Source organism: Melitaea cinxia, chromosome 7, assembly GCF_905220565.1.
Source record: "Melitaea cinxia chromosome 7, ilMelCinx1.1, whole genome shotgun sequence".
In the NCBI taxonomy this organism is placed as follows: domain Eukaryota; kingdom Metazoa; phylum Arthropoda; class Insecta; order Lepidoptera; family Nymphalidae; genus Melitaea; species Melitaea cinxia.
In genome coordinates, this window is record NC_059400.1 from 9,352,299 (window position 1) to 9,366,724 (window position 14,426).

At 34.1% G+C, this 14,426-nt stretch overlaps 2 protein-coding genes and 1 long non-coding RNA gene across 3 annotated transcripts; 1 reads left to right on the forward strand and 2 right to left on the reverse strand.

Annotated features, from left to right (window-relative positions):
- The first annotated feature begins 465 nt into the window (after positions 1–465).
- LOC123655328 (major facilitator superfamily domain-containing protein 9-like) lies at positions 466–3,428 on the forward strand. The gene is made up of 5 exons (XM_045591140.1): positions 466–617; positions 1,389–1,520; positions 2,154–2,283; positions 2,363–2,581; positions 2,653–3,428. Exons 1-5 carry the CDS (start codon positions 576–578, stop codon positions 3,351–3,353), a joined length of 1,224 nt encoding a protein of 407 aa, XP_045447096.1. The 5' UTR covers positions 466–575; the 3' UTR covers positions 3,354–3,428.
- On the reverse strand, positions 2,587–2,974 carry LOC123655331. Its single transcript, XR_006743382.1, has 2 exons — positions 2,894–2,974; positions 2,587–2,685 (listed from the first exon to the last, which is right to left on the reverse strand). It is a non-coding gene; the product is annotated as an uncharacterized LOC123655331 (long non-coding RNA).
- Positions 3,429–7,464: 4,036 nt separating the features above from the next.
- LOC123655329 (protein PET100 homolog, mitochondrial) lies at positions 7,465–8,429 on the reverse strand. The gene has a single exon (XM_045591141.1). The coding sequence runs from the start codon at positions 8,268–8,270 to the stop codon at positions 8,052–8,054; it is 219 nt and encodes a 72-aa protein (XP_045447097.1). The 5' UTR covers positions 8,271–8,429; the 3' UTR covers positions 7,465–8,051.
- Positions 8,430–14,426: the final 5,997 nt, after the last annotated feature.

Sequence of the window (14,426 nt, forward strand, 5' to 3'; positions counted from 1 at the left end):
ACAAACTGAACATGTTTAATTAACTACCAATTTTTCCCTATCGAGTCGATTAATATATTTACAGATATATTTTACTAGTTAACAAACAATATTTATTTCAAAGAATATAATAGGTAATAGGTAGGTAAAATTATTAGCAATTTTCATTTGTTACTCATTTTGTGTACATATTCATAGAAAACGTATATTTAAATCAATAATCTATTATATTGTTCTATACTATTATTTTATTGTATTCGTAAAATTCTGCTTTATAACATGTTGAATAATGCGTTTTTTATGAATATTTACAAAAGTGAGTAATACCAATACGAATACATAATTTGAACATTTATAGGTGTATATATATATATATATATTTACAATTGACGGAATCATTTTGCAGAGGGCGCTAGTGTTCACAGTTAACAATAAAACCTGCAAGAGGGCACTCTTTTGTATAAGCAAGTTACTTTACTCTTTGAATAAGCCTTACAGTTCAAAATGAAATAGTTTTATTTATTATTTACCTTTAGTCGTCTGGCAAAATAAAAACAAGTAATAAATAGAAGCAGAAATACTATAAACGCATAAAAATGTCTAATACAATTGCACTCTTACAGTTTGTGGCGTTTTTGGTACGTTTATTATTATAATTTTCGCTAAGGATATTCGGACACTCGTGATTCTAGCGGTAATTTAGCGTGACTAGCACTATGTACAGTTTCAAATCTATTGTGGTTCTGTTTCCATAATTTAATCACACTGAATACCCGTGTCTTTTAGACGCCGGAGACGTCACGGAAGAAAATCATGCCGATGAACGTTCTAATTTTGAGGTTAGTTTTTTTTAGCCAGGCTTTAGATTAAGAACCGCATTTTGAAGTTAGATAGTTTAGGGTTATTTTTTTTTTTTTTTTGTTACTAAATTAAGTCGATAAACAGTAATTTCGTAGTTAGATGGTTAAGGTTTTCTTTTTGTAACGAAATTATGTCGTTAAACGGTCAAATTTTGAGCTTAGATAATTCGACGTTTCTTAATTTAAAGCCTTACCGTTTTTTTTTTATAGAAGTACCAGTCACGCTCGATTACCGCTGGAGTCACACTATTCTCTGAATATCCTCAGCCTACAATTTTATTGGGGGCTGTTGAGTATAATATATTTAGAGGCATTGATTTATTTTCTCGATTCCCTCTGCTAGGCATAGGCCTCCTTCTGCCTATAGGAGAAGGGTCGGAGATTTAATCCATCATGCTGTAGCACCAGGGGTTGCGGATATATTACCAACCATGAGTAATGATCGCTATCATGTGTTTTTATGATAACAACCGGGACCGATTAATTAATTTGTTTTGTTAATTATGGATTTCAATAATATTATTTACTCTTAAATTTACATATTTTCAGGATTTACTGGGAGTAGGCCTAATAGTGCCACTAATTCCTAATAATGTACGTCAAATGGGTGGTAATCATATTCAAATTGGGCTTCTTGGTTCTCTCTATGCAGGTTTCCAGTTAGGATCTGGCCCACTAATTGTAAGTATGTTAATAATCGTTTATCTTGTCTTTTTTTACATTTTGCACTAGTATAAATATGTGTACAGTCTCTGGATTGATTACCTTATCCTCAGTACCACAATTCCATTTCACGTACCTTAACATTTTTATAAATGAACTACATTAAAATTGATTAACAAAGTAACATAGAGAAATAAAATATATATAAGAATAAAATTTTAAATATTTTCACAAAAAATACAACAGTTAACATTTAATTACTAATATTGAAACAGGTCTGGGTAACTGAGTATTCCACTTTGAACTTGATAGTAAATAAAAATTTAAACGACATGTGAATGTATAACTAAAAAAACATTTAAAAGTGTGATTTTATCAGTGTACAGTTTGGCTACATTTTGACTGTGTTAGATGTAATTATTCCAAATTGATGGCCGCATCCAACCATAAACCGCATAAAACCTGGAGTATATACTTTCATTACAATTACATTGTATTGTACAAATTGTCTTATGCTACTTAGAAGATGTTTAGAAGTAACAATTTAAGTTTGCACTAAGACCAGTAATGGTAAAATATTACAGCTTTTTAATTTCTCTAGTTATAACCAATTTAATAAATAAATATTTAGCATGTTTTTTTTTTTTTTAGGGTAACCTTAGTGATTTACGAGGTCGTAAACAAATATTAATATTAACACTTATAGTATGCAGTCTTGCTTATATGATACTTGGTCTAACAAGTTCAGTAGCAGTTATTCTACTATTAAGGGCAGTTTTAGGTTAGTATATCCACAAACTAATCTAATATTAAACTGAGAATGTAGATAGTTGTCTCAAAAAGCTATGTTTGAATTCCAGGTTTATTTAAACAAACACAATTATTAACTAAAGCCCTAGTACCTGATTATGAAAAAGATGAAAAAAAGCAGTCTAAAATTTACGGAAAAATGGCTGCTATATCTGGAATTGGTATAACATTAGGACCTATTATTGGTGGGCACATAGCTGAAGATTATCCAAGTCATGGTTTCAGTTTTATTGGAATTGCTGTGAGCATAGTTTTTATAATAAATGCTGGTGAGCTCTATTGACTGTTTAATTAAATAATATGTCATAATTTCCTTTATTTGTATTTTTTGTTGTTTCAGGTCTTGTAACGCTGCTTCCAAATGTAACTATACCTGTAAAAAAGAAATCTGATATCAAAGGTTCTCAACATAATATTTTCCTTATGCCGTTAAATTGTGTCAAACAATCTTTTGTAGAATTATCAAAAGTTAAATGGTCAAAATACTGGACGATTTTTATGTTTCAAGCTACAAGTAGTTTTGCAATGGGAGTCTATTACTCTAGTTACTCTTTATACTTAAAAACACAGTTTGGCCTTACCCCTAAACACGTAGGTTATGTAGTTTCAGTACAAGGTGTGATTGGTACAGTATCAAGCTTCCTAATAGGCTACATAAACAGTTTTTATTCTCATGATAATAACTATAGCATAAGAAACCATCATGTTTTTCTTCTGAAAACTCTATCTCTCTTAGGTATTTGTCTGTCATTTAATATTATAATGTATGCTATTTTATTAATTCCATTATCAATAGGAAATGCAGTAGGTAGACTTGTAACACTAGAAATGATTGTGAAAAGTAGTCACGAAGATCACAGAGGAACTTTGATAGGTGCCTCAAATAGTGTTAGATCTTTATCAGGGGTGGTTGCACCAATGCTAGCTGGTCTTGTTGGGGAGTACTGTGGTATAGAGTATGTTTTATATCCTTCATTTTTGTCTACATTAGTTGGACTAATTATAAGTTACCAGTACAAAAGACATGTAAAGATAGAGTAAATAGATTATACTTAATTTATACAACATTTATGAATATTTATGTTTTATATTTATTAAAGTTTTTTTAAAATGTTATTGATATTATTATTGCTGTTATCTACAATATTTAGCACGTTGATACTTCCCGTTGAGGTATGAATTCACATTTATTATTTGGATCTATTAAGTTTCAAATTTGTTTTAAAGTCGATCGAACGCGTTTTGGATTTGATGACGGTTAGCTTTCGCGTAATTTACTTTATTCCATAGATCAAGTAAAAAAAGGTAGATAACGCACCTAGAACAGAAAACTGAAGCCACTTTTTTAAAGATGTGTGAGTGAGTGAAGTGTTGACACCTTTTAAAAAAAGTCCCTAAAATTTTTATTAAACAATTAATTTAATATAGGTAAAATGGGTATGTGAAAATAAAAACCTATTTATAGTTTTAAATTAATTTACTAAAAATAAAACAAAAAATCGGTAGAATAATAAAAAAATATATTCGTAAGATAATCGTATGAATGGACACTTCCTATCCCCTCTGTTTATCTCTTTTCAGTTTGCAGTCGGTTTTTGTTAACTATTTTTCTTAAACCTAGAATCCTTTATGTTGTATAAGTTTTTTAAAGTCATCGTCATTGTTTGCATTTTACTAATATGATGTAGTCTTATGTTCAAATATTTTTCAATCACTAATCGTATTAAATTGACTTTATGCGCATGGCCAGCATAATCGTGGTCATTTTCTCATTCTTACAGCCGCTACCCATTCACCTCTTATTAAAATATTCGTTGGAAACCTAAAACCATGAAATTTGATAGTAAAATATGGGTACCTAGTTTACTCAAAAATTGTAAAAAGTTAAAACATAAAACAAACGAGTTAATACTTCATAAATATATTTTGATTTTTTTATTTTCAATTTATGTAACATAAAATAACACGAGAAAAAAAAACAATAACTGTGTCTACTTTTTACTTAATTATTTTTCTGATTGCGTACAATTTACTTACCCACATTTTGGGGTATTGCAAAAAAGAACTACTGGCAACACTCCCGTGGTACGTCATTTCGTGACATTGAAATTATAAGTTCCGAATAACTTCAATATTATTTTGGAATAACAATAAATTTAAAGTTTTATATGTACTTACGTGTGAAACGATATTCCTTCAGATTTTTTGTTTACTTTGGTATTGTTTTTGCACCATTTAATCACACAAGACGGCATTTTATAAGCAAAGTTACTGTATGAAGCCTCGTGACATACTAACGAAAATGAGCGTAGTTTGATGCATATGTGTGCGTGAGCGCGTGTATTTACTTGAAGGAGCCGAGTTTTGTGGCTTCACTAACAACAAAAGCCGCGCATTATCTACTTTTTTTTACTATATCTATGCTTTATTCATTAAGTATGTAGTCTTTCGACTAATTGGAAGCTCCTTTTCTATATTTGCAGGGCGCGGGCGTAGGTTATACTCGTACTCTTTACAATAAATATTATGTAGGTAGTACTTACAAAGATTATAACAAAATTGTAACGTACACCGAACACGTGTATGCGTGCACGCTCTTCGGAGTTCCGATCGAGTCTATCGTGTGGCGGAGGGAGTAACTCAGAGCAGTGCCTAGGACTTGCGACCCAGGTGTAGGTTTAAGGAGGCCCCCTTTGAGATGCGCATCAACGCTCACCTTCACTGCTCGAGTTATACGTCTCGCCTAGCCAAATTAATCGTAATAGATAACAATTAATTCGTTTGCACAAATTAATTATTGAATGAGTCTAGGTTAAGCTACTAGCAGGATACAACAAGTGTATCGTGCCAAGCCAGAGCCAAGACTGCCTTAGCGGCGGTTGCACTGTTCGTTTTATACACGTCAGAATAACTCGAGTAATATAATAAGTGAGGGTAGTTGACTAGCGAACGATGTGCATCTGTTGTTTATAAATTCCTTACTAATTGCATACGACAGTACTATTGCTGACAAGTACCTACCCAAAAAACATATATCGCGTAACATTTAACGAAATCAATCACCCTTGATCAATGTTTAAAGAATTTCTAAACACAACGAACGTTGTTTCCACGGACAGGATTCCGCGGGTAGGTATAGCCACTACTTCTAAAGCATCGGAATATCAAGGAGTTAGGCACATCTCGTACTATGAGGACGGTAAAAAAAAAAAGTAAGCTAAGTACTAGCATTAAATTTTCACTGACCTACGTGTATGTTATGATAAATGTCTTATTACGATACTTGTCTTATTACGTTTTTTTTTTCAATATTTTGTTTACATGCCAGTGGTCTTATACATAGTATATTTAATGTGACTCAGTCTGTCAGTTCAGTCTATTGCATTCCACTGCTGGACATAGGCCTCCCCAAGTTCGTGCCAGATATCCCGGTTTTCCGCAATCCTCATCCAGAATACACCGACAATCTTACATAGATTGTTGGTTCAGCGTGCCGAAGGACGTCCCACATGGCGTTTGCCTAATCGCAATCTTCACTCCAGGACACGTCTGCTCCAACGGCCATCGGTCCTACGACACAGGACACAGGTGACCAGCCCACTGCCACTTTGACATGCTAATTCTGTGGGCTATGTCGGTGTGGCTACCTACCACATCGAACTATTATTAATTAAGTAGTAATAGTAATTAAATGAGGCTACTACAATATAACTTACATTTTAACTATTTAACCTTACCGATACCTTTACCTTAAAAATACCTTTTTATTGTAGTAGCCTCATTGAATTACTATTACTATTTAAGTAATCATAGTTCGATGTGGTAGGTAGACACATCGGTTACTTTCATTCTCTCGCGAAGTCTCATTTCTAATCCTATCTTTGAGAGAAACCTCAAGCATAGCCCGTTCCATTCCACGTTCTGCGACTTTAAACTTGTGGACCAGTCCCTTCGTCAGTAGCAGCAGGACGCATTGCTCCATGATTTTTGTTTTCAAGCATTTCGGAATCTTCGAAGTGATGACTCGACAAATACTCCTATCGGCTTTCTTCTTGTTGCGACCCAGTTGAATGGTATGACCTAGGTGGACATAATTATGATGATGATATCGTCGGCAAAACGAAGGTGTGAGATGTATTCGCCGCTGACGTAAATCACAGCTACATCCTATAATTTTTGATGGCGTTGAAATTCCATACAGCGATAATGGTTATTTTAATTATTTAGGTGTTATATTTGATCAAAATCTCTCTTGTTGTCCACAGATTTGAGAATTTGTTTGAAGGTTTTTTTTGCTGTGAAATCACTCCGCAGTCACAGACTGCAAAATTTTCTTATTACTCCCACCATTTGTCTGATTTAAAGATAATTGTTACATTAATTTTATTTGATTCAAAAATGTAAAATTTAACCAAAAAAAACGCATGATTTTATTTATGCAATGTTTTCACTTTATGACCTTTCTATTTTATCTCTACTATATTCTGCATGTATAATACATATAAACCTTCCGTAAAGCTCCTTCACATGACTCATTTAAGAGGTAAGTTAAGGGCTTAGCCAAAATTTAACTTAATTTGGTGAACTCAACAAACACAATTGTTTTGATTATTATTGTCGTCAGCTTATTAAGTATTATGTATGTAGGTATGTATGTATGCATGTATGTCTGTATGTATGCATGTATTTATGTATGTATGTATGTATGTATTTATGTGTGTACGTTTGTACGTATGTATGTATGTATATGTGTATGTATGTATGCAAGGTTGTATCTGTTTATGTATGTTTATATGCTTATGAAATATATATATATGAATTTATTTGCTCATGCATATACTAAGCCTAACTTTATATGTCCTCCCCCTTTTTTTTCTTCTTTATCTGAATTTTTTCTAATACCCGATTTTGCACACCTACAAACCTCTGCTCTTGTATGTCCTAAGGTTGGCTGGTAGAGAATGCTTTTAGCATTAAGCCCGCCTTTTGTACTATTTTTTAATGTATTGTGCAATAAAGTATTAATAAATAAACCTTCCTCTGTAATAACTGAAACAGAAAACCGCATCAAAATCTGTCGGGTAGTTTTAAAGATACAGACAGCGGGAAGTGACTTTGTTTTATACTATGTAATGATATGAAACAAATGTGATATTATCTGTTTACTTTTATTATGTAGTTATACATCTCAAATCATTTATAAACACAAGATAAAGAAAGTTAAAAACTAAAACCCGACTATGAAAAAAAAAGATTTTTAAGTCTCAACTCTGTATTTGTAGATAATGTCGAATATTGAACTCCGAAAAATAAAAATACAAAACATGGTTAATATCCCATATTAATTAATTTTAGTATGACAAAATAATTTTAGTACGCCACTGTCCTTTACAGGGTGCTACATTCAATATAATGTGATATATGTATATAACCTAGTCAGTGGACAATTAAGACGCTTCTAATGATATTTAATTTATGTAAATAATAAAAAAATTTGTGGGAGATATGAGGGAACAGATAAACATAGATAGACTGCTAAAATTATAACCCTCCTTTTGGCTTTGCCATAGTCACATAAAAATTATGTAAGTTCATTACCATTCCATGTCCAGCACACTGAAAATATAATTGATTGTTATATAATTTTGCAAAAAAAAAAGTGTTTACTTTTAACTACTTATATTAAATATTTACATAAACATAACCTAATGTATTTTTAAAGTAATTTGTAGTGTATTTTTATTCTCCTTCCACTGATTTCATTTGTTTCTTCCTCATATCTTGAATTAACTTCTGTATAGCTTCTCTGTCCTGCTTATTCTCCGGTGGAAAGATTTGACGTTTAGTATTAGTAACCCATTCTTCAAAGTAAGTTGGTTGATTAAAGAAAAAGAACAGTCCAACGGGAAATGATGTGTACATTGCCATTCGTCCAACTTCTAATTTCCAGTTACCCATTTTTATTTTGTATTATAAATTCTTTCAATTGAAATCGTTTATAAGAAATAACCAGGTCTAATAATTTAGTTTCTTAAAATTGAATGAAAACAAATTGACATTTGTTTGACAAATTCATAGTGCTGCCACGACACAAAGAGATGAAAAACCAAAGTAAAATAGGTATATTGATGACTAGCTGTGCCCAAGGGCCACGACTTCGTCCTCGTGACTTTGGATAATATATCTTTTGGTCATTAAACCAATCAATCAATCAATATCCTTTGGTTTATTTTGGATTATAAACACCGTCGTTTGGGTATTTACATATGCAACGTGAAGGCCATAGATAATACACTAATATATGGGCTAAGGCAGATTTACATTGAGTCAGTAACTAACGTCAGTGCATTGCCGAGTCAGTGCTGACCTCTTACTGCCATCGTGTAAATTGATTTCAAGTCAGTACAGCACTGTCGCGTCAGTATTGACTTCAATATTGCCGCTTCATATTTTTCGGCGTCAGTCCGCGCCCTCCACCACCCACGCTAGCGCAACTGACGCCGTGTAAATGCCGAAGTCATTCGCTGCCGCTTTATTGTACGGGGACTACGCTGTGTTGAACCACATCACAAAATGACGCGAAAATTGAACGATACGGAGAACTTAAAGATTATTGAACTATACCGCGATAATGAATGCCTGTGGGATAATAAATTAGGGCAAGGCGTCTCTCATAAATGTGTCTTGACGCTGAATAGAGCTTGATAACAACATAAGCAAGTCATCAAAGTCTTAAAGTCTTTTGGCGTTATTCTCAAAGCCAGTTTGTATTCCCCAGCATCTTCAATTCTCAACTGGGTTAACAACAGAGCTGAGCCTCCAGTTTGATCTCTGTCATCTATCCATTTTCTTACCCAAATTCGTTTCTTTTTAGATATCTCTTCTTCTAACATACCAGTTAGTCCTTGCATCATCACAAAGGTACATTTTCTCAACAAATTATTAACTCTGATTTTTAGCTGTTTTCGAGAATTCATTTATCCGCACTGACTTTACAAAACGTGTTTACACCATAAGACTACTGACAAAATACTGACCCTGTGTAAATCTGCCTTGATTCTTTCAAGCGGCATGACTTTTTTATTTATGACTTATTATTGTCATTATAATAAAAATAATAATAAAGCCTCTTATTTACGAGAACCAAAAAATAGTAACATAATACATGTGTTTATAAAATATCCCTTATCTCGGTGTGCCTCTTGCCATAGGCCTCCTCCAGTAATTTCCATTGAGAGGTTCATGATGTTGGGACCCAGAATTATGAATTTATAATTTATGATAATTTAGTTTTATTTAAAATTTATGAAAAAAAGGATCAATAACATTTATTTGCGCGTGTCCTCGTTTTTGAGAAAAATCAAAATCAAAATTGGGTGCTACAACGCCAGCACCCAAAAAAGAAATCCACTTTTGGCTTAAAAATTACAGTATTTAATATTTTTATTTATATATATCGACTGCGCATGACACGCGCAGATGGCACCCGAAAGAATTAATGAGCTATAATAACTCAATAAGTAATTATTAATATTTTAAAAAAATTTATCGGGAAAATAATCAGTGCGTTCCACAACGCGAATTCATATTGAAATAACGTTTTACTCCAATTGCGCGGGCATTTAGTGGGCTACTGCTTCCGGCCACATATCACGGCGCCACGGTTCGCTTAAACCGTAAATAAAAATCATCATATCAAGAATTTCGCTCTAGCGGGTACATCGTTCCATAGCTTAATTGGCTAGAGCGCCGACACGGTCAGTCGGAGACGCGGGTTCGAATCCCGCTGGAGCGGTCAATTTTTGATATGATATTCAAAAATGTTTAGAATTCCTAATGAGTGGGTAACACAAAAATAGAATCGTACATATTAAAAATAGCATGGTGTCGTCTCCTGTCAAAGATTTTCATTGTAATATGAAACTTTGAATAGTTACGGGTCTCTGTAAAGAACTCACTATAGACGGCGCCACGGTTCGCTTAAACCGAAAATAAAAATCATCATATCAAGAATTTCGCTCTAGCGGGTACATCGTTCCATAGCTTAATTGGCTAGAGCGCCGACACGGTCAGTCGGAGATGCGGGTTCGAATCCCGCTGGAGCGGTCAATTTTTGATATGATATTAAAAAATGTTTAGAATTCCTAATGTGTGGGTAACACAAAAATAAAATCGTACATATTAAGAATAATGGTGTTTGTTCCGGCTAATCTCTGACACGGCTGGACCGATTTTGAAGGGACTTTCACTGACGCCGCGTTGGCGCAACGGTCACAGCCGTGGATTGTACCCGTTGTGCTGGCGGTTGCGGGTTCGATCCCCGCACATGACAAACATTTATATTGGCCATACTGGTGTTTGCCGTGGTCTGGGTGTTTGTGCAGTCCTTGTGGGTCTCCCCACCGTGCCTCGGAAAGCACGTTAAGCCGTCGGTCCCGGTTGTTATCATATACACCTGATAGCGATCGTTACTCATAGTAGGGAATATATCCGCCAACCCGCATTGGAGCAGCGTGGTGGATTAAGCTTTGACCCTTCTCCTACATGGGGAAAGAGGCCTATGCCCAACAGTGGGATATTACAGGCTGAAGCGTAAGCGTTAACTGGCAGATAGCTGACGTAGTAAGGAGTTACTTAGGCTACTTTTATTTTAAGAATTTAGTTATAATATAACTCTGCGAACTGAACAATAACTTTTTATTTAAATTCCACTCGGAGGAAGTCGCGACAGCTAGTAAATAAACAGATATAAATTGAAAGTAATTATTTGAAAGTTTAGTAAACTTGATTCATCTTTTAAAAGTTAAAAAAATCACTATTACATATGTTTTTACCACGACAATGGACATCATCATCATCATCATCACACCAGTCTTTCGCAGTCCACTACAGGACATAGGCCTCCACAAGTTCACGTCAAAAATGTCGTGAACTCATGTGTTTTGCCCATAGTCACCACGCTGGGACGCTATAGATTCTTCTCTAAGGATCACCAAGGTCTGGTGGATCCGGAAGTCTATCTAGATCCATTATAATGTAAAGAAAAAAGACAGTAAAAAGGTTAGATTATTTTCACTGAGAAATTTTAAGGAAATGCGAAATCTGGCGTGAACTCATGTGTATTGCCCATAGTCACCACGCGGTGCAGGCGGGTTAGTGACCGCAGGGCTGGCTTTGTCACACCGAAGACGCTGCTGCCCTTCTTCGGCCTGTGTATTTCAAAGCCAGCAGTTGGATGGTTATCCCGCCATCGGTCGGCTTTTTAAGTTCTAAGGTAGTAGTGGAACTGTGTTATCCCTTAGTCGCCTCGTACGACACCCACGGGAAGAGAGGGGGTGGCTATATTCTTTGATGTCGTAACCACACAGCATGGACAATGGACATCTTAAATAATAAAAAGTAGTCTTAGTAGTCCTTTAAAATTAAGTTTTGTTTTGTTTAATGTTTCGTTCCCGATAGTTTTATTTTTAATTTCAAAAAAAAAAGAAAAAATTATAATTTATTGCATTTTAGATAAAGTTCCACATTCCACATTTGGATTACCTAATATAATTTTAACTCTTTGAGTTAAGCAAGTTTTATATTCATTAGAAATTTTATTTTTATCAATCTTCTCTAAGACAACCCAAAGTATGTAGTTGAGTTATAATTTTTTGTTGTACATTCGCTTTGGCTATATCGGGAGAAACAATTTTGCGATCATTGCTGACAATATTACTTGTCTACACCAAGAATACATCTAAACAGTAATAACATGAAATACTGAGAGCATTGCGTAGATATCAGATTCCGTGTAGTCGGAACGTGCGGCGAGCTAATGTGAGTACGGCACGATTCCGATTCGTTATCATCACCATTGAAACTTAAAATGTTCTTGTAGTAAAGACTCTTTTATCTTATTTGCATTAATTTATTATAATTGTTGCGTTTGCAAGTTAATATCCAGTACTTCCAATCGCTATAAGTAATACTATTATTTTTAATAATATGTAGTCTTTCGACTGATTGGAAGCTCCTTTTCTATATTCGCAGGGCGCGGGCGTAGGTTATACTCGCACTCTTTACAATATTATGTGGGTAGTACTTAAAAGATTATAACAAAATTGTAACGTTCACCGAACGCGTGGATGCGTGCGCGCTCTTCAGCGTTCCGATCGAGTCTATCGTGTGGCGGAGGGAGTAACTCAGAGCAGTGCCTAGGACTTGAGACCCAGGTGTAGGTTTAAGGAGATCTCCTTTGAGATACGTATCAACGCTCACCTTCACTGCTCGAGTTATCCGCCATAATATGTAACAATTAATTCGTATGCACAAATTAATTATCGAATGAGTCTAGGTTAAGCTACTAGCAGGATACAACAAATGTATCGTGCCAAGCCAGAGCCAAGACTGCCTTAGCGGCGGTTGCACTATTCGTTTTATACACGTCAGAATAACTCGAGTAATATAATAAATGAGGGTAGATGACTATCGAACGATGTGCTAGGTGGCGCGATCGTTGCATCTGTTGTTTATAAATTCCTTTCTAATTGCGTACGACAGTGCTATTGCTGACAAATATAATAAATATTATGGTTGATTTGTGTGTGTTGACAAATAATCTTGCGTTTGATGTGAACTACGTATATTCTGACTAGAAGTCTTTGTTTGCGACTGTTATCATGTACGGAATATGGATCATGTACGATGTGACAACTCTTTTTTATTTTGTTTCGTAAGCTTTTGAAATATAAAGTACGCAACAGCAGAGCTTAATCCACAACGTTGCTCCAATACGGGTTAGCTACTTTAGGTAACTATCGCTATTATCGTGTATATGATTAGAACTGGGACCGACAGTTAAAGTTGCTCTCCGATGCACGGTGGGGAGACCCACAAGGATTGTACAAACACCCAGACCATGGCAAGCATCTGCATGGCCAATACAAATGTTTGTCATATGTAGGGATTGAACACGCAACCGCTAGCGCAACAGCCACAAACCAGTGCTGCGTTGTGGTGTGTTGTTGAGTAACGCCTACCTTGAAATAAAAAAAATAAAAATAAAAATTGCATGTTTTTAGAATAAAAAAGGACATGGGTTCATAAGCTCGTAGATGTATATCACTAGTATAAAAAAAACCAGTGCTGTGACCGTTGAGTCAATCCCAACACCAATATAAAATATAAAAAATCTTCCTAATAGTGATAAAAAACAAGTAACTTATTATTAATTTAAATACATATTATAAAAAAATCAGAAATTGTAAACATAAAAAATAACAACGTAAATTTTTCCTATAAATATTATAATTTAGTTGCATTAATCTGTTGTAAATTGTAAAAATATTAATTTCTAGATATTGTTATTTTTTTCACAAAAAAATATTTCTTAGGTGTCTGTTCTCTTACTCTCGTGTGTCTTCCCACCGTAACGCGGAGAGTATTCTCTCGGTAACTACCACATGCACCTTTGTGATTCATATTTGTAATTCAAGGCAAGGAAAGGTAGAAAATTCAAAAATAAAATGAAGGCTTTAAAGGCATCTGCGAATAGTTATTTTGCAAATAAGAATTTCAATTATCGTTAAAAGTGAAGTTACCACCGATTCGGAATGTAGATTCTGCAGAGAAGAATCGGGAAGAAACTCATTTACTATTAAAAAAACCTGTATTTGAATGTAAAATTAATTTAATATTAAATGACGAGATATTAAGGTTCTTCATCAAATGTGTATCGATAGATTAGTGTCATTAGGTCAAAAAGTAAAATAATAATAAATTACTTTTTCCGAACCCGGAGGTACTAAACATCCATCATAAATCATTTAAAATCAGGCGGTGTCACTAATAACTTGACCTTATAATTTTTTGAGATTTCATTGAACAAGAGGTACAACTTGTATACTGTTATTTGATTCTATGGCCCTTGTATGAAATAAACATACTATTATTATAACTAAGTTAACCGAGGTTTTTCTAAATGGTAAATACAACAATGGTTAAACTCATTATATAAAAAAATATAGATAGCAATATCAAATGTATGTGAATATGAACTATATATATATATATATATAATCGGTATAGCTCGTCTATTTAAATAAGTTAAATTTAAATACGGGCTAGTTTTTT

Coding starts and splice junctions, on each gene's coding strand:
- LOC123655328 (XM_045591140.1), top strand. CDS start 576: ATGTCTAATACAATTGCACTCTTACAGTTTGTGGCGTTTTTG. Junction 1,521..2,153: donor TAGGATCTGGCCCACTAATT/GTAAGTATGTTA, acceptor TTTTTTTTTTAG/GGTAACCTTAGTGATTTACG. Junction 2,284..2,362: donor ACTATTAAGGGCAGTTTTAG/GTTAGTATATCC, acceptor TTTGAATTCCAG/GTTTATTTAAACAAACACAA.
- LOC123655329 (XM_045591141.1), bottom strand. CDS start 8,270: ATGGGTAACTGGAAATTAGAAGTTGGACGAATGGCAATGTACACATCA.